Source organism: Gouania willdenowi, chromosome 6 (genome assembly GCF_900634775.1).
Source record: "Gouania willdenowi chromosome 6, fGouWil2.1, whole genome shotgun sequence".
Taxonomy (NCBI): Eukaryota; Metazoa; Chordata; class Actinopteri; order Blenniiformes; family Gobiesocidae; genus Gouania; species Gouania willdenowi.
In genome coordinates, this window is record NC_041049.1 from 26,422,709 (window position 1) to 26,449,286 (window position 26,578).

Below are 26,578 nucleotides of genomic sequence, written 5' to 3' on the forward strand. Positions count from 1 at the left end.
ACGTCAGGTTGAACCCAGCCTCATCTACGTACATGAACTCATGCTGGATCTCCATTCATTTGTAGAACTCTCTGAAGTATCAGGCAAAATTGTGTAGTTCAGTGTAGATCTAGTATACATATTACAGTAAAAGATTATCAGACAGTATGCATGATCACACTGCTAAAGTGAATACATACCTCTACATAATCATGCCGCAGTCGTTTCACCCTTTTCGGAATTGCGCTCGAAAGGCACTTGATAAATTTGCTTCATTTGAATATGGTTCTTTTTTAGGATTCGTGCCAGTGTTGATGTCGAGACCTGATGGACATTGTTGAATATGACGTGGTTATTGACAATGTTAGCTTGGAGCTGATTGAGTGTTATTGCATTGTTGGCCAAAATCATGTTTACTATCTCCCTCTCTTGCTGTTCTGTGAACATGGGAGACTTTCCCCCTTGTCGTTCCCGACCCTCAATCCTATGTCGAAAAAAAAAAAAGAACAGTATACAATACAAGTAATTTCACAGGAAAAGGTAACAGAAGTGCTGATAGTGCATAGATTACAGTACTGTAAGCAGTTACTGAAACCGTGCAGATGTTTTTGATATAATGATATTTTTACAATACCTATTTTCCAGTCAAAATGTTCTTATCACACTTGCCACTGTATATCAGCTTAGATTTGGCTGTCCAGTCCAGCCTCCCTCAGCGTCAGGCCATGGTTGACAACGTGGTCAACCAGTGTTGCGCGGATCTTATTTGTCAGATTCGGACCTCTTTGAGAACCTTCTTGTCTTCCTCTTCCTCTTCTTCCAGCATGGCCTCCTTCTCTTCCTCTGTTGATTCCTCCTCCTCGTCGTCGTCTTATTCTTTCTCTGACTCTTTCCATTGTGCTTGAAGACTGATGAACTCACCTTCTGCTTTTTATAGGGCTTACACACCTGATTGGTGTGTCTACAATTAAGCAAATGAGTGTTTGCACACCTGATGACTGTGTCGGTGCTTTGGTATTGCAAGAAAGTGACTTCATGATAGATTTTTGTGTGTAATGTACAGTATGTTAAGTGTGTTTAGTGTTTTGCAAATCACTGTGTGTAGAGTTTTGCAACAAGTGTGAGGTTGACAATGTGCTTATTGTTGTGCAAATATGCGCTGATGTTTTAGTGTACTACTTTTAATTTTAGTGTGGAAGCAATCCAAAAAAACTATAATCACTGGATTTGGCCCAGAATACATCAGTGACATGTGACATGTCACATGGACATGTCACATGTCACATGGACATGTCACATGTCACTGATGTCCCTGCAAACTGATCCCTCTGCTTCTTCAACAAGCTCACTGTCAATTCTTTGGTTTTGATGATGTTTAGTTCCAGCTTTGCGTTGTCACACCACTCAACAAACTTCTGTAGAACTGAGTCGTGATGATGTGGGGGACCTGACAGCAGAGACAAGAGAACAGTGTTGTCAGCATATTTTACTGGGCAGCGGTTGGGCTGTGTGGATCTGCAGTCATGGGTGTAGAAGGTGAGAACACACAGACAGGGAGTTATTGATCAGTACCTCCTGTCACCTGCCACAATTCCACAGAATAAAGTGGTCATCCAGGTGAAATCAGGAGGAATGTTTGGTGGTCAAGATGTGGGGCTGCAGGGTGTTGAATGCTGAGAAGTCAGCAAAGTTCACAAAGTCATTGTGAATGTTAACAGATGTAATCAGATGTGCTACAGATGTTCTCTATCATAAATTCATTCCATAACAACAACTTTAACCTTTACATTTGACATGTTTAATCCACAAGAAACTTCTCAGAGTAACTAAACCACAAAACCACATTTTTTCTGCAGAAACATTATATTTGTGTATGATGTAATGCTGTTGATTGATTCCTGTCCAACTCTTGACATTTTGTGTCAAAATATTCCAATTTGTTCTTGTTATTTTGTTGTAAAAAGGTAAGTGTGACTGCCCTCTATGGGTTGAAACCCAGCTATTACAGTATAATTTTGCTATTGGCTGAGATGGAGGCCGATGACATTTTGGTGGCAATTTGTGTCACTGTTCGTCCGCCGTACCTATCCTGTTATCCTGGATGTACTAATGTACCTTTGGTGAAATAGCCCTAGGTTCCTTTTCCAAGTAGCTGGATTATTAAATCATGGCTCTGCTCAGACTAAAATAGGGTAAATTCAGGATTTCCCATTCCAAAACGCTGGATTAGGACAATGGAGTCGTTGGTGAATCAAAGATGATCCTTGACAGGTTGTTTTGATATGAAGCCTGAGAGTGATCCCAGTCTGAGTTGCAGACAGCTGTGGATTAGAGGCACTTGTTATTGGAGGTGTTTTATGTAAGAGGAGTGCTTTAATTAAATATTACCACAAATATAATGAATTATATCAGCTGTCAGCACAATCTGTTATTTCTCTCACTTGTCATCTTCAACAATACAGTATAGTCTCGTCATTTTTAAGTACTGGCTACATTTAATCTGTCTTTGTGTAAATTATGAAGGTTCTAAACACAACACTGCTGAATATTCAACGTCATTTTATTTCATCTTCATAAATTGAACAATTACAATTCAGGCATTATCTTCTTATTTAACTCAAATCAAACATAAAATGATGTTGCCTTCAAGGCAATAAAAATGATGAATATAAGAAATAATATTATAGTAAAAATTTGTATTATTAATACTATCATATTATGATTATATTGTTATTGAAGAAAAATAATAGTTGAAATTAGAAAAAATAATAAGTAACATAAATAAGTACAGTGTTTTATCGTCCTATATTTAAACACAGTGTTACTGTTACGGCCAACAATATTAAATATACTTGTTAAGTAAAAGCTTGTTTTTAATGAATACTTAGGCCTACGCTACTGTTGGTCATTACGGTGGCACTTGGAGAGCCAAGTTTTTTCTGAGAACCACTGATCCAAACACAATTAATTAAACAAAAAATATACATATCTTGTTTCTTGAGTGACCTTGTGTATTTCTTTGAGCTAATTTTTATTTTTATTTTGTTAAATGTATTTTCTGTCCATTTGAACAGTTATGACTGTTTTGGCTACAAATATTTTGTTTAATCAAGTTTTTCTCTTGTGTTATATGAAAAAAAAAAAAAAAAAAAAGACAAATAAATGTATTTATTAATCCGTTTGGATTGCTTTTATTTATTAAACCAATATATTTACAATCATTATCGACAACATGTGCAAAATAAAATAAAGTAACAAAAGTAAAGTAAATTATGAAGCCCCAGACATCACGTGGTAAAAAATAAAAAAATAAATATATTTGTGGCCACAAAATACCAATTTGTGATCACGAAATAGTATATCGTGGCCAGAAATTATTATGTTATTATCATGTCTGGGGCTCCGTATTAAATCAATAGAATAAAAAATGAAACAAGACATATATGTTTACTTCGGCTCATATGTACAGCGTAGCAGTGACGTAACAAATGCTTTGACCAATAGACTCTTGACCCCGCCCACTTTGAAGGACCCATACAACGTCGCGAGCCTGTTATAAATCCGCCTAAAGACGAGCTGCGAGAGTAATAATGTCTATGGTTTTCAGGAGCCGCTCTGGTCCGTTTTTCTGACTGCAGTGACCCGAACCTCGATCAGGATTCATCGGTGCTTCTGCTCAGCGCGTCCCCTGCCGGGAGGAAGAGGAAGAGGAGGAAGATGAACCTGCAGGGATCCGATGCTCCGCTCCAAGCCGACGATGAGCAGGATGCTCCGTGGACGCGCTTCTCCGCATGGCTAGAATGCGCATGCGTGGTCACCTTCGACCTGGAGCTGGGACAGGCGATGGAGGTGCACGAGCTCAGCATCACTATCAAGACGTGTGTGTGTGTGTGTGTGTGTGTATAATAGTCTAGTTTTAGTCAACTAATGGTAATAATTCTGTCAAAGATGTAGTCGACTGAAATATACAGAATAAGATGTTAATGCTTTGAAACAAAAAACTATTTCTATTTATCAACCTGATATTGGGTGGTATAAATGTTTGTAAATACACAGACAGATTTGATGTAATCAATACCTAAGATCACAAGTTCTGATTGGATTGGTTCTGAGTGACAAAATTATAATTATGGTGTAATTAGGTAACAAAATTATCACAATATGATATAGTTTTCGGTTTGCTATAGTAGTTCACCTGTATCACATTCTGGGCTGTAACCCGGATGCGCGGCCATATTGGAGGCACTCGGAGGTAAACACTGCGATGGATAAATGTCCGTAACCACAGAAAAGCTCCTCAAAATGCGTTATGCTGCGTTCACACCGTATGCGTCTTCTGCCACACAAAACGTTCCGCAGGCTCTGCTGGATCAAAAAATATCCCCATTAGCTTCATATGCACATTCGAAGCGAAGCACCGCCCACCAGCAACATATCCAACTCGGTGGGTTTCACTGCCTGCTGAAGCGAGGAGCTGCGCTCCTTTTTCTCTTCTCATAAATATAAACCACCAGTGAAAAAAGCCGGTGTGATTAGCGGCTAATGCTATCCTAGCTCAGTGCCATCTTTCAAAGATGAAAACTATAGAGAGAACTTTTACCTGCTACTACCACCTCCTCGCTGATTCTCCTCCACGCCAAATCCTTCCTAGTCCGGTCCCAGTTATAAAGGCCATGTCATACAACTCCAGGTGGTCACACACAGCTTCTACTCCATGGTTGAATGGGTAAACAGACTGGTGTCCTTGTTCAACAAAGACTGATTGGCTTTCGTCATGGGAAACAGTCGCAACTCTTGCGAATGTGCGGATATGACGAAAAATTTTGAGCGCGCTCGCACGGCCAATGCTCTTGAAGCGCAGATAGGATCGCACCGCAGCACAGGAAAGATTTCGCATCTGGGACGCATCTGTCCTTTGACTTTGTATGTAATCTGGTCACACAAACATTTCGTGATGCATTCGGTGTGAACGCAGCATTATAGATGCAAAGGTCTACAGGGAAGGACTTGTAAAGTTAAGGTTTATTGGTGATGCAGATCCATACGAGCTTGCTTTCTTGTCTTGGATCAATAGCGATCCGGAGAGTCTTCCATCTATTGCGTATCCTGATATTGTCAACTATCTGGTTTTAACCCTAGCCCAATTTGGATCATCATCCTTTTGATAAAGGTTAGACCTTTTACCTGGAATACAATGAGAAATAAACACATTTTAGCTCTACCTTTTAAGAAATGTGTTGCTACTGTAGCAGGCTATTAAATATGATTATATTAAGTCAATAATGCCACATGTAGTAGCTTGATATGAATTATATTATTATCATCACACTAGAAAATGAGTTGAGAGCCGCTGCTATCAACAATTCACTTACCTGACAAGAAATGGGCAGAACAAATTTGGATGTTGTCCAGATTTTTGCATCGTAGATCCTGGTTTAGATTCGCTAACCACAGGCGCTTCCTTTCCTCTGAAAACTTTTGAGATTGTTCTCGCCGATTTGTTATAACTTTTGGAAGTCTTTAAGACTCTAAATGACCGATTGATTCAACCAAAAACATGGCAATAATTCACCATTTCCTTTTGCTTGATGTTCGGGATCTGCTTTGTTTATCTGTTGAATACCTCCAATATGGCAACTTCCGGTTTGATGACACGGTGATGACACGCCGTGAAAACCCTTGTAAGTTTAAAAAATGTAGTCGACGAAAATAATGACAAAAAATTTTAGTCAACGACTTTAACACTGCTGTCTGTGATTTTGCCGGCTCTCAACGCTGTCACCTGTTTATTTACAGCTGGTTTATCCTCAAGATGTGAAGCTGACTGAGAAGGAGGTTGGTTCATCACTCGTACTTTGGCTGCTCTTTAAGAATCAACGATTCACACGTCATGTTTTTATGGTTTCTTTTCAGAAAACCAGCATTTGTTACCTGTCCTTTCCAGACTCCTACTCAGGTAAGGCAACAGGTGCACAACAGAGCTGTAGACCAGTGGTAAAAATGTATGTGTGTGATTTCCCAGGATGCCTTGGCGACACACAGTTCAGCTTCCGGTTGCGTCAGTCGGTCGGTCGTAGAGCGTCACGATGCAAAGAAAACGTCTACGACCAAGACGCTCCCATCACGCTGCAGGTGACTCATCAGTGTAGCGGTGTCCTTTGAGCATGTACTCCTACCTAAGCTCTGCTGTTTTTATCTCCTCAGAGTGAAAAGTCACATTTCTATGGATACGTCTACTTTAGACAAGTTAAGGACATCTCTGTGAAGAGAGGTTACTTCCAGAAGGTCAGACTCAGCTGAACACACTCGTTTACACTGGCACACACACTTAGAGGTGGACAAAGTACTCAGCTCTAATACTTGAGTGAAAGTACAGATACTCCTTTTAAAAAAGACTACTCAAATACAAGTAAAACTAAGTCAGTCCAAATAGTAAAAGTATTTGCATAAAAAGTTATTTAAATATTGAAAGTAACTAAAAATCTCCCACATATCTTTCCTCGCCATAATTGCAAATAAGAAAACACTGATGTGCGATGTGTTCCATGTTTATAGTACTGTAGTAAAACTGAATAACACTGTGATGTTTCATGAACTACCATAAGATTTAGGTTTGTGTTTAATAAAACCACTTCAAACCAAAAGATTCACCATTATTCATAGATGAACAAAGAGCTGTTCAATAGGTTAAACATCTCACAAATATCAATAAAGATAAGAAGTCTGAGTTAACTAACTCAGTTGCAGACATCATCCATCCATCCGTCCATCCATCCATTTTCTGACCTGCTTGCTCCTTATTTCAGGGTCGGGGGGTCCTGGACAGGGCTCTGCATTCATCAATACAACTGATTTATTTACAAAAAAAAATAAATCATGCCAACAAACTGTATTATTACAAAAAGCAACATTATTTCCGGTACTTGTAGGCTCAATGCAGCACACAACCATAATATCGACCCAACTGAACCTTGTTAATTTGGATTGGTCTAGGAACTTCTGCTGTCCACCATCAGATCAGCAATGTCAGATCTTATTATCTCCTGCCACAAAGTGTGAAGGGGGATATAGGTTTCTCTCTGTGCGTCTGTTCGTCCGAGTTAAAAAGGACAGCTTTTCTCAGAAACCGTTAAAGATAGGATAACCAAATTTGGTGTGTGGTTTCAGGGTATCAATATCTTGATGGAGTTTGAAAATGTGAAACGTACAATTATTTTTTCCCCGAGTTATTGCCCTTGTTCTTTTTTTTTTACTCTGTTAGAGGTATCTTCAAAGGGGACATCTTTTCTTAGAAACCGTTCATGATAGTTAGTCATTTGGATACAGAGAAAAAGTTAATGCTGGTTTACATCTAGTTGATCTAGTATTGACAAATATGCAGATACTCAGCAGAGAGAAAGTGCAGATGTTTGTAGAAACTCCTTTTATCACAGAGGATTTGAACAGAGTTAGATCCTGCCCCAAGCATGTTCTGATTGGTGGAGTTGATTGATAATTGGAACTTTTTCAACCAATGGTGCATTTAGTAGAAAGAGAGGCATGCTATTGGTTAAGAAAGGTGCTAATCAGCAATGCACAAAGCCAACTGAAGTAGCCTCGCATACGACTTATTGTCTGGAGCAACATACTGGGGATTTTTCCTGTAGAACAGTAAACGTCTTGAAAAGCAACCTACAGACCTATATACAGTATATCTATACTCATCGAAGGGAAAATGGTACACACTCTTCTACATAACTACACAACATAAGATGTACCATATTCTCTGAGCTGCATTTTCTGTGGTTACACCCAAGTTATGTAACATCTGTCCTCTCCATATAAGATTATCCCCAACCCTGATAGTTTTTAAATCACATCCAGTATTTTTTTATTCTTTGGCCAATTTGTTCTTGATACAGATTTCATTGAGTTTTCTAGGACTGTTTGTTTGCATGTGTTCAGCCATTTGTTCAACAGCTGTTATTTCTTTATGTGCCCAATGAATAAATTGACCTGACCTTGTTATGTGATTTCCTGTTTCAGTCCCTGGTGCTGGTGTCCAGATTACCATACACTCACCTGTACCACATGCTGCTGCAGATTGTTGCTCCAGAGTTCTTTGGAAAACTGCAGCCCTGTCTGGAAGCAGGTGATGATGTCACAGTGGTGCAACAATAAGCCAAGCAGAGAAAAAAGCTTTTCTAACATTGCTCCTTCCTTATTGGCAGTGTGTAATGAAATCGATCAATGGCCGTCACCTGTACCCGGACTGACCCTAAACCTTCCTGTGATGGGGACTACTTTACAGGTAAGGGAATAGTGAGGAACCATGGTGGGGGTGGAAATAAATTAATTAAAGCTTCACGGATCCGTTTTTTTTCATGTTTGTTTCAGGTCAGAATTCCTTCGATCACAGACAAACCAGAAGGAAGTCCTGTGAGAACGCCGCCCAATCAGGTCGGAATCTTTTTGCCATGTGACCATTGTCCTGGTGAGGTCTATTATTAATGACTATTGTCTCAATAGAACCTGCTTCCCCCACCCACTGTGCTGCCTACTCTCCACGAGCTGGACCTGTTTAGGTGAGTTGGCCCTGCCCTCTGTACACCTGTACCTATTGATGTCACCTGTGTGTCTGTTCTCAGCTGCTTCCAGTCCATGCTGGTCCATCTGCACATGCTCTGGGAGCTCACGTTGCTCGGGGAGCCACTCGTCATCATGGCACCGTCCCCCAAAGTCTCATCGGAAACTGTATTGGCTCTCATCAGGTAACCAGTGTTCTTTTTTTAGCCAATCTAGCGTCTTCACCATGGTAACCGTGCTGTTCTTTCTACCTGTCAGCACTATCAGCCCCCTGAAGTTTTGCTGTGACTTCCGACCATATTTCACCGTCCATGACAGCGAGTTCAGAGAGTACACCACCAGGACACAGGCGCCGTGAGCTGTACACATAAACACACCCTTAACACATCTAAGAACATCTGTGACACACCTGAGCACATCTGTAACACACCCCAGCACATATGTTTCACACCTAAGCAGATCTGAAACACACCCGAGCACATCTATGACATAAGCATTAGTGCTAATAGCTGATGTGTGCAAACAATGGGTCCGTGACTCCAAGCAGTGACTCCCAACATGATCGGCAGCAGAAAAAGTAACGCAGTTTGGGCGTCCAGTAGTGCAGTTTGCATTTACATATATGGCAATAAAGTAAAATATATATATTCTATATTAAACAGCAGTGTTGTTTTAGTTGTAAGATAGTTGGAGAGGGAGGAGCTCACATTCTAGGAGGCGTTGGGTGACCTCACTTGCCAACGTGGGCAAAATCCAACTGTCCCATTTGGAGCTGACTTTTTACACAATGTGGAATAACAAAGGAGGGAGGAAACAAAACTTTTTAAACTTTGGCCCTCTGAATGACACTAAAGGGATGAATATCACTGTAGCAAAATAATTATAAAGAATATTTTTAAAATTTCATAAAATTCAATAAATATTTACTTTCTTTAAAAAACATGTCTAAAAATGTATTCTTGGCTATTTATGCACTATTTAAAAAAATAGTGAAAAACTTGCATTCAACCGCATTCAATGTTCGATATTCGGTATTGGTGATTCGGCCAAGCGTTTATATTTTATTCTGCTTCGGCCTCAAATTTTCATTTTGGTGCATCCCTACCGAGCACATCTGTAACACATTGAGCACATATGTAACATACCCAAGCACATCTAAACACATATGTAACACACTCAAGCAGATCTGTTGTACACATCAGCACATCCGTAATACACCTAAGCATATCTGTAATACACCAAAGCACATCTGTAACACATCTGTAATACACCCAAGCAAATCTGTAACACATCTAAGCACATCTGTTAGCCCCACATACAGTACAACACACCTGCACACAACAGACCGGAGACAGAATTCTTCAGTGTGTCTTTGTTTGTCCTCCTTTAGACCCAGTGTTGTCCTCGGAGTCACCAACCCTTTCTTCATTAAGACCTTTCAGACCTGGCCACACATCATCCGGCTGGGTGAAGTCCGGATGGCAGGTGAGATGTTTTCTGATATTCTCCTCTGATGTTCTCCTCTGATGTTCGGCTGTGTTTCAGGTGAACTACCCAAACAAGTGAAGGTAAAGAAACCCTGCAAACTCAAGACACTGGACACTAAACCAGGTAACAAACACTGTGTGTGTGTGTGTGTGTGTGTGTGTACGTGTACGTGTGTAAACTAAGTAATTTGTAATTTCTGTGTTTATGTGCAGGCATCTACTCAGACTTCAAGACCTTTCTCCAAAAAGACAAAATTCTCATTAAGCGGCTGCTGAAGGTGAGCAAATCAGAAATCCTTCTTGTGGGTGACTTGACAGGTGTGTCAGCTATAAGTGTGTGTGTGTGTGTGTGTGTGTGCGTGTGTGTGCGTGTGCGTGCGTGTGCGTGTGTGTGTGTACGTGTGTGCGTGTGTGTGTGTGTACAGGGTCTCCAGAGGAAGAGACCATCAGAGGCTCAGAGCGCCATCATCAGGAGAAACCTGTTAGAGCTCACTCAGAGCTTCATCATCCCATTGGTGAGTGTCAGCTGGCAGGATTATCTGACTACACCCATTCTGAGAGTCGAGGGCCCTCATTTATTCATCAGCATTCTTTCCTTGCTTTTGCTGCCGCAACAGTGTTGCTTTTAGCCTGGGTTATGGTTGCAGGATTTCCCCATTTTGCAATTGGTCAGATGGTGGAAGCTCCACCCTACTTTATGTGAGCACGAACTGATACGATTTTGAAACCCCTGGGTTACATGGTAACATGTTAAAAACCAGCTTTGTAGTCCAGCTAGTCTGTTATTGCGAATGGTTTATTCAAGCCAGCTAACAAAGAGATACTGTAGCTCCAATATATTGTTCCAGCTTCGTAGTGTAAGGCCCAGGGCTAAGTATTGCCCAGCATACAGGAATATTTACCTGAACACACACTGATAATCAGCCAACAGACAGGCAGGATTATCTCAACATCAGACAGTAAAGGTTATAGACGCATACCAGAGTAATGCTTAATGGAGTTTCTTTGACATTTTGAAGATGCTCTAAAATCAATGGTTGATCCTCTGCACTACAGTCTGAGGATTAATCTACTGTATTACGGATGTTGCTTCAGCTCGATAATTAGAGCTGGTGCTTTGGTATTAATTCCAAAATCATTTAATTAGCTAAATTACTCTTTAAAAACCATGAATCTTATCAGGTATTTGTTGTTTATATAGTCTTATTTGTATACTCAACAAGGGTGTAAGATAACAATTGACTCGGTGATATATCGCAATATATTTTCTAATCATGTTTTTTTTAATGAAAATACCCATTTAATTGCGATAACATATGCATAGCACATAAACGCCTGGTCACTAGGTGTCAGTGAACCACATCAGACCTTGTTAAACTACCTCATTCCTCAATGCATTTTAGCTTTGGAAGTCGACTGCGCTTTATTTTCGTAAAAAAATACTGGGCACTTTTATAGATGTATGTGGTTACGTTTAAAAACAAAAAACAAAAAAAGAAGAATTTAAGAACTTATCAGTATCTGTTGTAGAAGCAAAATTGAAACTTTTTTTTAATAAAATGTATTTTAACAGTTTGATAAACATACCATTTGTTTTTGATATTGGTACTTGAATTACAGTTAGTTAACATTTACTTGTTCTCGCACTTTAATTGTATTTCATACTATTTTGTACTTGTAAAGGTGAAATTTGTAATTATTGATATCACTATATAGCGTGATGTAAATTGTATCAAGATATAGTGTATCGTGATATGCAAATCATGAATCATATCGTACCGTTGGATTCATGGCAATGCACACCCCGAGTACTTACTATTAATCTGAGTGCTATGCATTGCTAGAATGGCTTTGCTAAACCTTGAGCATGAAAAATATATATTTTTTAATTTATTATACTGTTATTATTAAAAAGCATGATCACTGTTGTAAAATGTGTGATTGCGTTACCGCCACCACATATTTCCTGTCAGTAACCAATCACAATGCACATATTGAATTGGAACAAACTAATGCGCCTTGCCTTGACCTGCCTCGTTCTCCTGCTCTTCCCTTCTAGGAGCGCTACCTGGCCAGTTTGATGCCGCTGCAGAGGTCCGTGACCCCCTGGAAGGTAAGGATGATGTCACAGTAATCTATGACATCATGGTAAGAGGCATTCAGGTACACTGGGTGTTTTTCAGTCTCCTCCTCAGATCAGGCCCTTCAATCAGGAGGAGTTTTTGTCCACTCTGGACCACACTGGCCCTCAACTCACCTCACTGCTCAAAGGTGATTGGACAGGACTGTACAGGTGAGTACATGCTGAGTCTCATCTCTGGACGGTGCTTAGCTCTGCTCTTACCCATTTTGTCACCTCAGGAAGTTCTTTAGGTCTCCAAATTTTGATGGATGGTATCGACAGCGACAAAGATGGATGAAGCAGAAACTTGAGAGCCTTCATCTAGAAATTCTCTGTGATGCTGTGAGTCGCACACACCTAGAGAGAAACTAATGTTGTCATAGAGTTCTCTGTTCTGACCTGGGGCCTTATTTATAAAACTGTGCTTAGGTAAGATCACTTCAGGTGGCGTACACTAAAAACCAGGAAGTGCATACGCAAAAAAACTGACAGACTTATCAACGAGGGCGCACGCTCGTCCCACGCTTGTTTCTATTTATAAATGACAATCAACCCGAAAGTTGTCGCATGTGAGGAAACACCTTACTCCACCCATATGGTGCATATAAAAGGTCAGGTGATTGCCCCTAAAGACCGTGTAAAGCAAATTCTGACAATTTCTTCGAAACATTAAATAGGTCATAAATGTATTCCTTAAAACATGTACAAAGCCATTCAACCATTTTTATTTTCGGCCCATAGCCAAAAACAAACCACATATTCAGAATAAAACACGTCCGCTGGTGCTACACTTTCCATGAAATTAGCACTTTTATACACCACAATTTTGTTTTTCGCCTCTAGCGGGCGCAGTTTTGACTCTACCCATGAGGGATGCACATATTCGGACTCAAGCGGAGCAGTCCTTTCCGCTGAGACCTCGTTTGTCGCATTTTTCTTATTTTTCCTAAGTTTTTTGGTCTTTCACACTGCTCTCTCTTAGGGTTAATACCATGTTAATACACGGAGGCTGCGCCTTCCTTCGCCCCCAGCGTTTAAGAGCAGAGAGAAGTGCTTGTTTGAATATGACCTAATTTTATATACTTAGCGATTTTTTTTTCATCTTTCAAATTTGGCTCAGTGGTCAATGACACATTTCTGTGGTGTGACAAACTCATAACACAAATGTGTTTCTGCTTTACACGGACTTTAATGGCTATTCATGAACACGAATTTCACGGTGGACCGAGGGGGAAAACGAGCAAATAAAACAAATTTCAGTCAATGCGAGGTGGTATTAATTGTTGAGGTGAGAACACGCAGGAGAGCGTAATTTGGTGACAGTGCGCATTAAAAATGCTAGAAGGGCTGATCGCGTTACTTCAGAGTGTCAGAATGTGACTGAGGTGGAAAAAAAATGGTCCGCCATAAAAGTGGAGGAGAAAATGTATATCACTCTCCATAGGAAGAGCGTCTGTTCAACAGGCGGTGGAAAGAGCGCACCGGAGGCTGAGGGGGACACAGATGGACTATAGACTCTTGCGACTGATGTCACGGCACATTGACCCAGCGCCATCTTGGAAGATGACGGCCATATACGGATGCACCTGCGTGGGTGTGTTTACTTGAATAATGACTTATTAAAAGCAGCCCATGTGCTAAAAGATTGTCAAAGGTCGTCTCCGTTTGGCCTCAATATGTCGGAGGCCACGGATTATGTTGACACTCTACCAGAAGCTGAGAGAAGTCGGTATAAGGAGAAACTGGGTCTGATCGGCGGGAATGACTCCTACAACGTTTCTGTTTACAAATGGAATGAAGATGTCTCAATTCCCGGGAGTGACTTACTGTGACATTGTGAACTACCTCATCTTTACATCTAGCTCATAAACAATGGACCGCATGAAAAGTTTCAATGGACTGGAAGCTTACAACCAGTTTGTTTGTGGCTGGATTTGTGAAGTAGCTGCTTTTATTCATAATATATTCCATGTGGTTAAATCCAGGGTAAGAAGGCTAATTTTTCATAATTAAACTGCAATATGAGTGTGCAATGCTGTGAATCTGAGCTATTTTATTGATTACATAAATTTGTCTTAGTTCATTTAGTTTAGTTTAATTTCATTTCCTGAAGAAAGACTTGTGTACTCCAGTCCCAGCCATGTTAGAACACCCAAACACAGCGCAAAAGTTTACCATCGCTGTGGGCTCTCTGCTCCGCTAAAACGCTTCCTGCGGTGGCTTGTTCTTCCATCATGGCGGAGGGCCGTACATCACGTGACCTGTGAGGTCATGTGGCATGGGTCTATATGTGTCAGAAGCATGGGATTACATTGTATTTCCTTGCTTGAAATAATAAAAATGAACAGGTAGTTAAACACCTTTGGTACTATACATAATTCACAATATTTAATTTCAAGTAAAACCATATTTTTCATGTTTACTGGTCAGTGGTGCTGGGGTGAGTGAGGCTGAGGGCTCTGCAGCACCATATCCTCCCTCCCACAGCACCTCGTCCGCCATTAGTTTTCGCTGGTCTCTGACTATCCGCTCCCTCCAGTTTCCCGTATGCCTCGTCCTCCAGCAGCGTGTGTGCGTTCCTTTTTATAACAGCTACAGGTATTGTAGCCAATTAGATCAGCAGTTTTGCACAATGCTCATGTTAATTACAATTATTATTATTATTATCATTAATATAAAACTGTATTTGTAGGTGCGTGCACGTCAATCACTCCCTGGGGCGTCAGTATAATTTTTTCGTCCTTCGTTTTTGCAAATACATCCTTCATATATGATGTGTTGTGAAATGTGCAATATTTGATTATTTCACACAAATGTATCAATTTCATATAGCTGTCTCTAATTTCATACTTCTCCTGCTGGGGTCGGAGTTTCCTGTTTTTCATGATTTTGTGCGTATGGCAGGGTCAAAGCTGCCGTGGAGGTGCGCACAAGTTTCTCCCAAACATTGTTTATAAGTGACGTGCCCTTTCTTTTGTTCGTACGCAGTGTTTATAAATGAGGTCTCTGAAGCTAGAGACAGGTTTCCTTTAATTGACCTTCTCTGACCTTTGTAGGACTTGCTCGGCTGGACCCAAGACAAGTCTGAGGTGGAAATTGTAGATCTAATCCTTAAACTTCGTGAAAAACTGGTGAGTTCAAAGACTGATGGAGGTGTGAGGTCAGCAAAGCTTTTAGAAGCTCTTTAGTTTCACTTCCCATGTGTGTCTGCTCTCCGGTACTGACTGTTACTTCCTGTTTTAAGGTGAAGGCTCGCAAACAGCAGCTACAAGTGAAGGAAGGAGTTTTGGAAAAGCTGGACAGTTTCATCAAGACCATTATCAGCTCGCTGCCTTCAGATCTGCTGACAGTTCTAAACTCTGATGAGTGAGAAGATCAGTAGGAATGAAAGTGTTCTTGGGTTCCAGAAGTGACCCCTGATCTTGTGGAAAAAATCTGTGTGACCACAGTACAAACATCAGCAGACCACAAAATACTTTAATTTGTTAGTAATCTACAAAAGATTTTCAATACCCAAAATACCACCGCCTTCAATAAAAGAATATATTTAATGTCCTGTTACACACGAGCTACACCGTTGCTATGGAAACCAGTCCTCACGCGACTGTCTCACCTAAACCAGGAGGACGCGTGCTTCCGCAGTACTTCCTGTTTCTCCTGCGGACTGAAGTGCAGGATAGTGAGGATTGCAGAAAGCGTCTGCTTTCGCCCACGGGCGTCCTGCAGCGTCAGGAACCTGTAGATGATGTTCTTTAGATACTCCACGTTAGCTCCTTCGCGTCGCTGCTCTCTCATAAGAGCGTCCAGCTGACTCTGGAGCCGATTTGCCTCTTCGTCGTGGCACTCGCTGTTAGCAACGAGCCGTGCCTGCAGCTGGTGCATGTCATCCTCAAGTTGGTGCTTCTTCCGTCTCAACGCACCGGCCTCCACCTCTTTACGGGCAAGCTGCTCAGCATAGAGCACCAACGTTGACTCAGTGGGTGTGGCCTGCAGCAGTGCCTCGCTGACGTCGTCCCCTTGGAGCTTAGGCACTGCTACACTGGTGCTGCTGGTGAATGCGGCTGCTCGGAGCCGCTCCAGCTCCCGGTCCTTATCGTCCAGTAGGGCCATTGTTCGCTCACGCTGTTGTGAAGCTCCGCCTCAAGGCGCAGTAACTCCTCGCGGTGCAGCGCCGCATCACGCTCCACCTCCTGACGGTGCGTCACTACAACTGCTGCTGCAAGTTGCTGTTGCTCCTCCAGCTGCTGGCGATGTTGCTCCTCAGATTGGTCGCTCTGGATGCGCAGATTGATGTACTTCTCACGCAGCTCAGACAGCTGATCGCGCATTTCCTCCAGCTGCTGCGTCTGGTTCCCATCCTTAGTGTGCTTGTTCTTCAACACCACCTGAGCTCGCAGCTTGTAGCGCTCAAACTCCTCATTCAACTGCGCCAGCTCCTGCTTATAGGCCAGAACCGTGGCCTGATCAGACTCTGCCTCCATGTCCTGAAGGTTCAGGTCTGGTTGTTCGGCAGCGCACGCTGCAGCAGCTTCTTCACCACCTGCAGTTTGTCCCGCAGTGCGTTTGCATCCACTTTGCATCGTCGAGGTCTCCGGTCACCGGCTGCTCGCGGCCATTGCCAGTGTCTTGTTCTCAGCGTCAAGCTGCAGGAGGCGGTCCCTGAGCCGCTGTGCCGCCGCCTGGTCGCGCCTTCGTGCCTTTTCATTGGATCCCAGCAGCTCCGACAGCTCCGACACGCGCTGCTCCAGAACCGCCACTCGGGCCTCTGCACTTTGTGCTCGCTCACGTGCTTGTTCCTCTGCTTCACAAATCTAAGGAAACACAGAGCGCAAGACTTTGTTAATTCTGACTTCATTTGTTTAGAAGTGTCAAACTCAAGGCTGGCGGAACACATTTACTCGACGTGAACATTGTAGTGAAAGTTTTACATATTATGTAAATCTGCATATTGTTTAATTACAGGTGTAACTGAATGCGTTACAGCAAAAATACCCACAATTTTTTAGCTCGCATGCTAGGCTGATGTAGCCACTGTAAATAAAACTGGACAGGAGGTGGCTCCAAACTAAAATGATTTTGACAATAAGATAATGGTTAATGATTATTAAGTTAAAAGTTTACAATATTGACAGTTCACAATTTGTATTTCTACTAGTTTGAATTTAAAGCTTCTTTCTCTTTGCAGAAGGTTCTGTGAACTTCTGCACTTTGTTCCTCTTTCCTTCCTTCTTGTGTGCCTGACGTGCAGCATCATCTAACTCTCCTTAACAATGTCTCTAGCCTTAGCACTTGAGGGTGATGATCCAGTAATACAACACATCCACGGGTAGCAGAGTTTATCAAGTGTTTACAATAAGCTTTCCCAGCCCAATCCAAAGTGCTGTGGTTATCTCGTCATACTTAGTCCAATTCTTTACCTTTACAGTGACTTTTTACAACACTGCCATTCATTTGTTAAGTGAAATGCTACACGCATTCACATTAGTTCATATCATTTCATATTCATGCAATTGCACTAAAATGTTGGGTTTGCATGCCCAACGTTGGTAATGCATCTAATATTTAGAGGTGGAAAGCCCCTCGGCTCTGGTCCTGACCAGAATCCAACAAAGAACTTACAGTACGCTAAGATGAACCGACCTGACACAGCTTCCTGCTTTCTGCAAGGATAAGTGGACCAACGTCCCATAGGGGACATGCAAGAATCATCTAGAAGCAGTGATAATACACAAAGGCAGAGGTGTGAAGAATGCTGTATATTCTACTCAAGTAGAAGTACTGTTACTTGATTGAAATTGTACTCAAGTACAAGTAAGTCATACATAAATTACTCAAGTCCAATTAAAAAGTAGGTCAATTAAATAGTACTCAAAGTAAAAGTTACTAGTTACTTTCACTCCCAATGCATCCCTTGCATACAGTAAACATCTCATGTATAAACTTAAAAAGGAAGAGACCAGATTTTACACAAATCTGTTTAAAAATAAAAGGTTTGTCAAAATGTACAATTATTTTTTAAATCAAACAACGCAAATTAATTCATTTCAAAATAAAACAATTATCAAGCTCTAAGTATAGCTACATTTATGAACTATAAAAAAGAAGTAAAATTGCTGATATAGAAATAAGCTCAAAAAAGTACAAGTACCCATAAAACCAACTCAATTACGGTAACATGAGTACTTGTAATCTGTTACTTTCACCTCTGCACAAAGGCTACGCAATTGACTTGTAAAAAACAACAACACAGAACTCCGTAAACCTATAGTATGAGTAAATTTGGACATGGCATTTTCTAAAAAATCTGAATAAAATTCCCCCAGAAAAAAATGAACTTTTCTGAGAAGTCTGTTGCTCTTCTTTCACTTAAAGGTCACTGAGCCAATACACTTGACACAATGCATTCATTTCACCACAACAATAAAACATCAATATGAACAATTTTCAGCCTGACTACATTCACACCTGTGACACAGCTCACCTGCAGAGTTTGAGTCTGGACCTGGTCTTGCATCTGGACCTTCAGGTCCCTCAGTTCCTGCTGCAGCTCCTGAACCTGAGGATCAGGTTCCTTCTTCTCCTCCTTTGCGGCCTGCAGCCTTCTCCGCAGCTCGTCTCTCTCCTCCCTCACCTGATTCAGGTGAGCCTCAGACTCTAGACCCCGATCAGCCGCCTGCGTGACGGAAAGCAGCGTGGCGTTTACGTCCTGCAGTCGCAGCTCAAAGTCCTGCCTCAGCTCCCTCTCCTCCTGCAGGAGGCACTGCAGCTCCCTCAGCTGCTGGCCGTGGTCTCTCTGCTCCTGCTCGCGTTCATGCTGTTGCGTGATGATGCGAGCTCGGCCCTCCGTGAGCTGCTGCTTCAGCGCGCCCAGCTCGGTCTCATGCTGTGCTGACACAGCAACCAGGCGCTCCTGCAGCTCCTCCACTTCCTGCTTCAGCTGCCTCTTGTCAGCCTGGAAGTTGGCCTCCATGCGGGACTTCTCCTGTGTGACAGTGGCGAGCGCAGCTGTCAGCGTGCTCAACTGCGCCTCAGAACAGAGGAGGTGTCTTGCTGTAGCTCCGCCCCCCCAGCATCACTAGCACATGTCTTCATTGTCAGACTTTGGGCCCTGCAGAAAAGAAGTGAATCAAGTTAAAGTGTAGCTACAAACCCCAAAATAACTTTTTCTGCTTAATACAAATGTCTTTGGGTATGAAGTAGTGCTGTTAATTGATCCTGGTCCAACTCTCAACATTTAGTCAAAGTAATTCAATTTGACATATTTAGTTGTAAATGTCAGAGTGACTGCATCTATGGGTTAAAACCAGGCTATTACAATTGATTTTTGCTATTGGCTGAGAACAAGATCATGTGATGTTTTGGGACCATCTTGCGTCACAAACAAGCACTTTTAGCCCTGCCCTATTATTAAAACTAGCACCTGTGGCTCTACAATCTGTGTTAAGTAGGTTGGATAGAGAGAAGCGTGGAGTATACTGAGTAATGAGTAGCTAGTTAGCATAGCATAGATTGTTCATTGGAGATTTTATAGTATAACTGATGTGTCTTAACTGCTCCAGGAGCCTCGCCATAATCAAGGCATTTTTTTTCATTTACCTCCTAGTGGCGAGTCAGTAGAAAGCAGGGATTTAGTTCATCTTAAAGTTTATTCTTTTCTCTCAAAGCTCATCAAAGAGAAATGTTCATAACGTGGTTGGAAACACTTTAAAGATCCAAGACTTCACTTTCTTCCATGTGTCAAAGTGTCCTTGGACAAATTGCTCTCAATGATAGGTTAGCACCTAGCATGGCAGTTAGCACTGTGTGTGAATGTGTGGGGGAATGTGGCTGATATTACAAAGTGCTGTATAAATTAAGTCTCATCAGTTTAAGACCAGGTAAGTACAAAGTTCCCAAAGTGGGGTACGGGTACCCCCAGGGGTACATGAATAAAAATTAAAACAGCGTGACAACATTTAAAACTTTAATATAAATAGAGCAGCAGTCAGGGGCCTCCATCTATTGCCATAAATCACACATTAGCCTCTGTATGACTGCCCTCTAGTGGTGATAGAAAAACAATCATACCAAAAAAGTGCCAATATGGCAAGAGCTACATTGCTCTCTGCTACCACATACTTGTGTGAAAGTGGATTTTTAGCTTTGACAAACATGAAAACAAATAAGCTAATATATTACATAAATTAAGTAATGATTTTGAAGAAGATGTTTTCTTGTGTGCTTACTAGGAGTGTGTATTGCCTGGCATCTGGCGATATGATTCGTATCCCTACACATAGATCACAATACAATACGTTATATCCCGATATTAAAGTATAAGGTGATTATTGCATTTTTATATTATTTATTTTTTTCTTAAGAAACAGCTAATCTGTAAATGTGTACACCTTCATGAGAACATTACATATGAAATATATTTAATTGGCATATTTTACACTCAAAACATTGGCTTTAACATGCCATGTGCCAACAACTTAAAATAAAAAAAAATAACATACAATCTGCCTGTGGCTTTTAAACCAACTCTGACTTTAGTGCAACTTAACTGAACTATATGTCTAGAACAATAAATAAATGCAGAAAGTTAGTACTTTCTTTTTAGATTTTATTGAAGAAACACAAGCTGGTCAACAGGTCCAGGTTCAGACACTTCTTGTGCAGTACAATGTCTCCTGCAGTGGAATGACTTGATTTCTTATGGAGGGGGCAGATGTTTTACGTTTTACTTCTTTCTGCTCCTTTTCATTCATCTTTTTTCAATGTGGAGGAGAAACACATTTGTTTTAATGTCTTGAATTAAATAAATAAACAAAACAAACTACGTCCTTACTCTTACTAGAAAAGAAGTATACACTGAACCTAAAAAGCATTCTCCTTTAATAAGCATGACTCACCTCTGAGCTGGCTCCGCCCTGTCTACCTGGGTCTGTTGGCTCTGACCCTCTCTGATGGTTCGGTGGACGTGTCCACGCTGTCCTCGCTGTGCAGTGAGCCTTTGTCCTCCGTCAGGTCCAGCTGAGTGCATCGCTCCTGCTGGTTCACATCCAGGTACTGGGTCACAGAGAGAACCTTTAAACTGGCTTCCAGGGCCTCTTTCTCCTTCAGGAGGCTCTTGTAAGCTTGGACTACATCCTTAATGCGGGTCTGGTATTGGACCAGCTGCTTCTTCTGGGACTCTATGGTGTCCAACAGCTCCTTTCTGCTGGGACCCTCCTCCAAAGCTCATCCCAAACTTCTCCATGGCTCCTCAGTCCTTCTGACCAGGTCTTGGCCCTGCTCCTTGAGGCCTTAAGAGAAGTGAACTTTTTAGTACCTGTAAAATTAGACCTGGACTAAGCCAACTAACATAGAATAAATAAGACCACATTGACTGAGTGAAAGGCAGTATCTGTTATGGTTACAGAGATTTAGAAAATAAACATTAGTACCTCCGCAGAAGTCACATTCTGAAACGAGGCAAACAAAATAAGTATCTTACTTTTTCTCTTTATTTTAAATCTGGCCTAATATGTCACAGAAACACCTCATAATGTTTTAGGATGTTATTATGCTTTTGCACACTATTTTTCTTCAGAACACGGGTGACTGAGGGCTGTTTAAAATACCGTATTAAAGCGGTATTTAAAAAAAAAAAAAGTATAACAGAAGTCTTTTTGATTCCTTTTTCCTTTTGTAGAACTTTATTGAGTGTTTTAAAGCATCACTAAATGACTTCTTTCAAATGATGACGTGGTGTCATGAGAGTGCGTCTGCAGCTTAAGCCAAGCCTGCTGCTTAAACCTGGTCAGGAGCAGGTTTGACCCACGAACTGTGTTACTATGGTAACCAAGGTGTTTTTCTCGTTGATGAAACCGCCGTTCCAGTTAGAACCTGGCTTAACAGAGCCGGACTCTCAAGTTTAACCTGGATTTAACCCTGAGCTGGGTTTAATGAAATACCCCTCATGGTCGCGACCTGGTTTTTCTTCTCTGGCTGATTTCCGGGTGAAACCATTAATTCATTCACACGCTGACCGCCTAATGTTGCTCTCATCCTAGTGTGTGATAAATAGAGGTCTACTGGAACAGAAAAATGTGTGTGCTGTAATAAGTTTACCTGATCAAGCAATGTCCGTTTAGCATCCAATGGATTAATATGATGAGTGGTGTCACGCTGTTACGCATTCACAGTTCTCTCATTCCTGCCTTTCTGTAAAAACAGTGTTGTTTTTGGTCTGAATTATGGATTTTAATTATTCATCATTTTAAACTTTAGCAACCTGGTCGGTACCAAGTTATGAAGTGGATCAGATCTGAGCGAGTATAAAAGCTCCGCCTCCTGCTGTCAGCTGCTCTAACACTGTTGCCTCTTCACTGTCATCATGGATTTATATTCATTATATTTGTTTAAGATCATAAGCTGTTCCTCCATTCATTATAAAGACGCTCAGTCTGCCAGTTCTCTCCATTGATTGGTCGGACGCTGCAATCTCCACCCCTTTCATGTGTACGCGCACGCACTGAGGCTGTAGTCACTTAGCGTGTTGTGATCACGTTCGTAGTACAGCTCATATCTGAAATGGAATGTTGGTTAGTTCAAACCAGCTAACGGAGATTAATCCAATCTAAATCCGTGGTATAGGGTTAGAATGTCTAGAAAGAAGTGTAGTAAGGAAGAATGTATGCAATTTGAAGAAAAAAAGGAAATTACTATTCAAACATTCGTTTACCCTAAGAACTGTCGATTTCCAGTTATTTTTAATTGTTTATTAAATATGTATCTGTAGTTTTTTTTTTTAAATCGTTTCAATTCTCATTGTAAAGTCTGTAACAGTGGATGTTAAGAAATCTGCTCACAAATACAATGTCATATTTATTTTATTATATTTTTATTTATTCATGTTGCCATTATTGTGTAAGTTGGATCACTATATTGCAAATTCTTCTTTTTTTTCAAAAAGATTTTGACAACTGAACAGTTTTAACTGGGATTGTAATGGTTTGTTTCGTGTTTAGAATCCTATTGTTGTGACTATGTCAGTGAGATAATGATATTTTAGTCAATATTAATAATACTGTTGCATTCACAGCATTATCTTTAAATGTTAAAATGAACAGAATAGTGATTATATTGAACACCTTTCACTTAGCTTTCATACAGTCAGACTTGACTTTCAGTTTTAATCTAAATCTACACAAAGTTGGGTTCTCACCTGAAAGCTGAGTGACGTCACAGAAGTTAAGAATGAAGGGACACGCTGTAGCACATTTAACCCAGAGCCATGAAAGATATGATGAACACGTATTCATATCTATCGTTCACCACAGTCGCCATGTTAGGTTTACACGGAAGTAGAAGGAAAGGGGGCGGGGCTAATATCATAACGTTCAGCCACGTCACGAAACATGTTTCCCTTTTTTTAATTTTATTATTCATTGTTATCTAAAAAAATGAATAAAATAAGAAATCATCAAAAAAAAACCCAACCCGTTTAGGACTCAAAACAAGCTGCACTGACTAGAAAACAAAGCAAAAAATAAATACATGTTTATTTCTTGCTGTGTAGGGGCCCTATGCAAGATGGTGTTGGGAGGCCCTTATAGTTTCCTAATCCATTAAATAGTCCACAAACTCCTAGAATTTGTACATTATATTGACATAGACTGTTGCCTGACATACCATACAGAGCTTACTAGTATAAGTCAAATGTGGCTTTACCAGCAGGAGGTGATTTGGTGATTGTTGATATTTAGATATTTGTCAAGGAAGGATTATATTTAACTCACAGATGTTATTAGTTGGATGAAGTGATTTACACAAAAATTTGTTTTTGTTGTTTATTATTAGCTCCATCTAATTTATAAATATGAATTACTGTAAGACACAACTACCCTGTGTCCATTAAAACTGCATGGTATGGATCCCTATGGAGATAGATTGTGTATATGACTCCACTTTTCATTGACAATAGCGACCCCTGCTGACCCTTGTTGTGCAATGGCTGAAATGATGTCCTCTCCCTTTATTTATGTCTGTCCCCTCCCTGACAAAAAATCACAGTTACTATCTTATTGAGTGAATTTCCGGTTCTTACCTGTAAGTGACAGTTGTTTATGATAATAGGCATGTAAAGCCTTTCATGCAGTCTTTCAGAAGCACTGCATTTATATTGTTGCTGTACAATGGCAACATTTAGTTTAACAGAACGGGTATTTAGATTTTTAAATCATATTTAGATTGTATCCCCGCATCAAAAAATTATGGAAAAAAATTGAAGCACAGAGTTCATGTTATTCATAATAAGCATTCCGATTAAATATTGATGAACCATGCATATATATGTCCATATTAAATGTGTTTACTATGTTGATTTTTTTGTGCACCTATTCCGCTTTTGTTTTTAATCTTATTCTGTGCTTTGTTTTTTTGTTTTTGTTTTCTGTGTTGTTTTTTTTTTCTTCATTAATTTAATTTGATTGTCCTCAAGTTTGAGTTTTGCATCGTATAAAATTTTAATATTTATTGAATAACGTCCTGTGTGGAATGGAAGAATGGTACACAATTGCCACTCAGTTCTCATTATTCACGTTAATAAACTAGATTTGGTTCTGACACTGTTTAAGAATACAGAACAACATTGAATTATACAAATTTATTTATTATATTATTATATACTGTATGTATATATTATGTAAATATAATGTAAAATGATATCATGTGTTACGGCTGGTGCCTCATGGCCTCTCAGCCTACCCTTATTCCTCTCTCCTAACACACCTGACTCATATCAGCAATCAGGTAGGAGAGGAGGAGGAGCTTATAAAGGTTTAGGTTGTTTATGTTGCGGCCCCCTCAAGCCTTGACCTCACATCCTAGAGGGGGTCGTAACATCATGTAAAAAAAAAAACATGAAAACAGTATAAAGTTCAATTGTAGTTCTAATCATGTTTTTTCATGTCTTTGATAACATTTAATTATTTTTGTTTGATTCATTTTCAAGACAGATAGAATAAAAATGAACTGTATATTAATATATGCTACAAACATTTATTATTATTATTATTATTTTAACATGTGGCTTGGGATTAAAACATTTTTTTTCATGAAAACATTTCCCTTAGCTTAAAAGAAGGTTGAAAAAACACGTACTTGCTCTAAGATGATCCAGGATTTATTAATATTAGGTAATAATCAAAGCTTGAAATGACACGACTTTGACCTTTATTGTATTTGCTGAATGTTGTTTTGTATAATATATTTAGAAGTAAAGCAGTGGAGTGAGTAATGATGAGACTGAAGATGAAGAGATGCTCCTCCTCCTCTGCCTGAGCTCCTCCTCCTCCTCCTCCTGCCTTAGCTCCTCCTCCTCCTGCCTCGCAGACGCCGCTCCCGTGCTCAGAGCCTCACTGAGAGCCGCTGTGTTTCCAACCTTCGTGCGTCCACGTCCACATCCATCCACGTCCACAGGGGCCGACGCATGGGACTCCGTGGAGGAGGAGGAGGAGGACGGACCGTGTTAGGTGGTGCTGTGTCTGCCGCTCTGGTGTCAGGTAAGGAACCGCCCCTCCTCCTCCTTAGCCAGGCCTATCATCAGCACCACTGATGCTTTTATAACATCTAGCCTCAACGAGCCAAATCTTTAGGCACACCCCACTGGTGCTAGGGTGGACCCCTTCATTAGCCTCCTCAATGATGTTGTTGGTCCATGTTGATTTGACAACACCACCCGTAGATCCACATCCCTGAGAACCTCCTGTTCCTCCTCATCTTTAAAGCAGTGGTGTGAATCAATATGACCGTAAATAACTGTGATGAATCGCATTCTGTGAATTTATAAACCACACACTGAAATCTTAGTTATTGCACATAAATGGTGTTTAGTCTGAAACAGTTACATTCATTAAGGTGAAATAAATTGATTAAATATAAGGTGACCATCATTTGATTTCCAAAAAAGAGGACAGTCAACCTCAGCATCCTTAAAGTACTCAGCATTTTCTTAAATCTACCATGTAAAAGCAAAATACAATATAATAAGTTGTTATTGTCATTAAGGTTTAAAAATTCATTTCTGTCTTTATAACAAAGACTTCAAGACTTGAAATCAGTGGAGTCAATCACCTTTATTATGCATTTTAACAAAATGTCTTTGAAATATCTCATATAAACTTTCTTAAAATCTCTCAATCATGACAACAATGAGAAACATTGCCTCCTAGACATTAAAATTATAACAAAAAAACCAAACTCAATCCTTACAGAACAGTAAATAATCATTGAATATACAATTCAATAAATACATTTTTCAATTCAATCCACTGTTATTTGGTCTCTTTTAATCTCTCTTTCTCTTGGATTTTGGTCCTCGTTCTCTTTTCCTTGTGTCTGACCATTTTGTCAAAATCAAACATCTTTAATGATTCCCTCACGTGTGAGTAACATTACT

General features: G+C 40.5%; 3 protein-coding genes across 4 annotated transcripts in view; 2 read left to right on the forward strand and 1 right to left on the reverse strand.

The window, feature by feature from the left end:
* The first annotated feature begins 1,339 nt into the window (after positions 1 to 1,339).
* On the forward strand, positions 1,340 to 15,798 carry dennd6b (DENN/MADD domain containing 6B). Its single transcript, XM_028450337.1, has 21 exons — positions 1,340 to 1,515; positions 3,587 to 3,828; positions 5,776 to 5,814; positions 5,893 to 5,935; positions 6,002 to 6,111; positions 6,184 to 6,264; positions 8,005 to 8,110; positions 8,190 to 8,269; positions 8,356 to 8,418; positions 8,488 to 8,543; positions 8,607 to 8,729; positions 8,803 to 8,898; positions 9,935 to 10,029; positions 10,090 to 10,155; positions 10,245 to 10,309; positions 10,457 to 10,546; positions 12,091 to 12,144; positions 12,215 to 12,324; positions 12,393 to 12,495; positions 15,210 to 15,284; positions 15,398 to 15,798. The coding sequence occupies exons 1-21, from the start codon at positions 1,503 to 1,505 to the stop codon at positions 15,521 to 15,523; spliced, it is 1,836 nt and encodes a 611-aa protein (XP_028306138.1). The 5' UTR covers positions 1,340 to 1,502; the 3' UTR covers positions 15,524 to 15,798.
* gcc1 (GRIP and coiled-coil domain containing 1) lies at positions 15,672 to 21,394 on the reverse strand. Its single transcript, XM_028451312.1, is given in 7 exon segments — positions 15,672 to 16,280; positions 16,283 to 16,651; positions 16,654 to 16,751; positions 16,753 to 16,964; positions 18,635 to 19,217; positions 21,074 to 21,363; positions 21,365 to 21,394. Coding segments are annotated over 7 exon segments (2,100 nt in total). The 3' UTR covers positions 15,672 to 15,762.
* Positions 21,395 to 25,519: 4,125 nt separating this feature from the next.
* ptprr (protein tyrosine phosphatase receptor type R) overlaps positions 25,520 to 26,578 on the forward strand; it is a 35,330-nt gene continuing 34,271 nt past the window's right edge. For both annotated transcript variants that reach the window (XM_028451364.1, XM_028451365.1), the window contains exon 1: positions 25,520 to 25,682. In XM_028451364.1, coding sequence (XP_028307165.1) covers positions 25,610 to 25,682 — 73 coding nt within the window. In that variant the 5' untranslated portion in view covers positions 25,520 to 25,609. The remainder of the gene's footprint in view (positions 25,683 to 26,578) is intronic.